General features: G+C 32.6%; 1 protein-coding gene across 1 annotated transcript; it reads right to left on the reverse strand.

Annotated features, from left to right (window-relative positions):
* Window positions 1-861: 861 nt before the first annotated feature.
* On the reverse strand, window positions 862-2,675 carry LOC108332746 (uncharacterized). Its single transcript, XM_017568054.2, has 3 exons — window positions 1,789-2,675; window positions 1,312-1,708; window positions 862-1,233 (listed from the first exon to the last, which is right to left on the reverse strand). The coding sequence occupies exons 1-3, from the start codon at window positions 2,673-2,675 to the stop codon at window positions 862-864; spliced, it is 1,656 nt and encodes a 551-aa protein (XP_017423543.2).
* Between the last annotated feature and the right edge of the window lie 254 nt (window positions 2,676-2,929).

The following is a 2,929-nucleotide window of genomic DNA, read 5'->3' on the forward strand; positions in this document are numbered from 1 at the left end:
TGATAATCCCATACCTATTTTAAAGGTTTTATTGGCACGATAATTCCTATCCATATATACATATTGGAAAACAAATTAAACGAAAGATGACAAAGAAGAAACAGAATAGAAAACAAACCTTGGCAGTGTGATCATCAGAACTAGTAATTAGATAAGGTTTGTCACTGCCAGTAAAGTAATCAACACAATTCACTCCCTTTTGATGGGCATCCAATGTAAAATTGGGGTCAGGGGAGCCAAGATTCCAAATCTGCAAGTGAAGATAGCAGTATTAATACATTAGTTTTTAATATTTACCATAGGAGTATGGAAATAAAACAAAGAAAATGGACGAAACAACTAGCAAGAAAATACACCATACAGAATGTACAAAACTAAGACAGGAGCAATCTAAAATACATAGCACATTACTATACGTAAGAACCATGCAAAAGATGGTGTGCCTGACTCAGGTCCCAACATGCAAGAATTCAACATTACATTTTCAATTCAATATAAAAACCAAATAGAAAAATCTACAAACCTGAGATTGGTAGTTCCAGATACAGACAATTCCAGAGTATAAATTTGCCAGAATCTTGTATTATTTAACATCACACATTCAGTGAAACATCCAAGTATCCATTATTTACCTATCTTTCAAATTTCTACAGTAAATGAAAAAGTAACAGTAGTCCCACCAAGGTTGTCCGTGAGAGTTCAATAAACTCGACTCGTAAACTCGTAAGAGTTTACTTTGCATGAAAAAAAATATATAAAAAACATCTTAATTTAAATAAAATAACAAAATTATATAAATTCAAAAACATAACTTCATAGAAATATTGTAAAACATAAATTGAAATGTCAAAGTCTCTATGTCTAATCCTCTAATCCTTTAATAATGGCATCATCATCTCCATCATCATCCTCATTTAACTCTTCCCCTGATGAATGTTGTGCATCCTCATTGTCCCCAAATGTTATGTTATCAAGATCAAGAGCATCTAGAGCCGGATCTGTTGTTGCTCCATCTAACTGAACCTTTTCACCATCATTTTGACCTTCAACTTGCTCAATCTCAACAACATCATTTGCCTCTTCAGTTATCCATTCATCATCTGATTGAATGTCATCAAATGGAAGAGCTATAGTTTTTCGAATTTGTCTACTTTTCAACTTGGAGTTATACATCACATAAACTAAATCATTCATCCTTTTTTTATGCAAACGATTCCTTCTCTTTGTATGAACCTAAAATGAAATATGATATTTTTAGTGAGGATATAAACATAAGAAAGAAATTTATAAACTAAAAATAATTTAAATTACCATTTCAAATGAGCTCCAATTATGCTCACATCCAGAAGAACTACAAGTCAAGCTTAGAATTCGAATAGCAAATCTCTTCAACTCTATAGTTCCATCACCAAACATTTCCCACCATTCCCCAGGATTTAACTCTTTCCTACACTCCTTTGCATCTTCCATTCCAAAAAGTCCTCTAGCATAATGAAATTCAACAATTTGTAAATTAATTTTTTTTCTTTCTGCCATATCTGGTATCAATCTTCTCATGCAAATATACAATCCTTCTTTCACTTCTCCACCATCTTCACATCTAAAGTTAGGTTCATAGTGGAAATGTGGGTTCAGATAATAAGAAACTGTATGCAAAGGCCTATGATTATCCCATCGAGCATCAATTATTCTCCAAACCTCTTCATAACTACATCAATTATGCTATATCAGAAATAATTTCACACATAAGTAATTAAACATTGAATGAGTAAAAGTTTGAAAATTTACCTCTTTTTGATATTGTTAAAGTTAGACTTAATCTTCTCCTTTGCACAATCCATTTCTTCATAAATGAAACCCATTGCAGGTTTTACATCTGAGTCCACTAATATTAAGACAACCATAAGAGGGGCAACAACTTTCAAGCATGTGGAGACATTCTTCCAAAATCGGCTATCTAATACCACATGTTCTACTTTTCTCCCCTCTTGTGAAGTTCCAAACTTGCTTGTTTTCCATTCCTCAGAGCTAAACATGGTCAACAATGATGCCTTCAATTCATGAAGACAAGCAAGAGTTAAATAAGCTATGGCAAATCTAGTCACACCCGGTCTTATCAAGTCTCTACCTTGAGTGAACTTTTTCAACAAGGAAATCAACATTGATCTCCCATAAATGTAAGTTGTAATCTTTCTTCCCTTCTTTATGGTCAATTCATGGACCTTCAAATTCTTGTCAAAATCTTCTAATATCAAATCAATACATGGAGTCCAATACAATTTTTCCCTTTTTTGCATCAACAACTCTCCGACTGCCTTGAAATTTGCAGCATTATCAGTGACAACTTGAACAACATTTTCTTGTCCAACAAACTCGACAACATCATCCAACATTTTGAAAACTTTATCAGCTGTTTTTGAAATGTCTGAAGTGTCAAGTGAATAAAGAAAAATCGTCCCTTTAGGACTATTCACTAAGAAGTTGCAAATAGAACGTCTTTTTCTATCCGACCAGCCATCAAACATAATTGTGCATCCAGTTCTCTTCCACTCCTCCTTATATTCCTCAAGATTTGCATATGTTTTCTTCACAGCTTGTTTCAACAGCTTCTCTCTAATATCATGATAAGATTGTGGTTTGTATCCAACTCCATACTTACCAATCATTTCACACATCTTTGCAAATGCTAGATTTCTAATTACATTAAAAGGAATGTGATGAGTCAATATTTTCTTGACTTCACCTAGTTTATTGTGCTAGAATTAATCAGGGAATTATGCTTAAATGTCCGGTATTTTCCCATTTATGTTAATTGTACTTAATTTGATCATAAATTCTTATTTTAATTAATTTGAATTATCTGAGGCTAATTATTTGCATTATTAATTGTAGGGAAATTGTTGGATAAAATTTAGGGATTAATTTCTTT

Source organism: Vigna angularis, chromosome 11 (assembly GCF_016808095.1).
Source record: "Vigna angularis cultivar LongXiaoDou No.4 chromosome 11, ASM1680809v1, whole genome shotgun sequence".
Taxonomy (NCBI): domain Eukaryota; kingdom Viridiplantae; phylum Streptophyta; class Magnoliopsida; order Fabales; family Fabaceae; genus Vigna; species Vigna angularis.

Bases quoted from the DNA above. Each gene is read 5' to 3' on its own strand.
- LOC108332746 (XM_017568054.2), bottom strand. From the start codon at position 2,675: ATGTGTGAAATGATTGGTAAGTATGGAGTTGGATACAAACCACAATCT. The intron at 1,709-1,788 runs GTAAATTTTCAA...TAATTGATGTAG, and splicing joins TTTAACAATATCAAAAAGAG to TTATGAAGAGGTTTGGAGAA. The intron at 1,234-1,311 runs GTAATTTAAATT...ATTTCATTTTAG, and splicing joins ATTGGAGCTCATTTGAAATG to GTTCATACAAAGAGAAGGAA.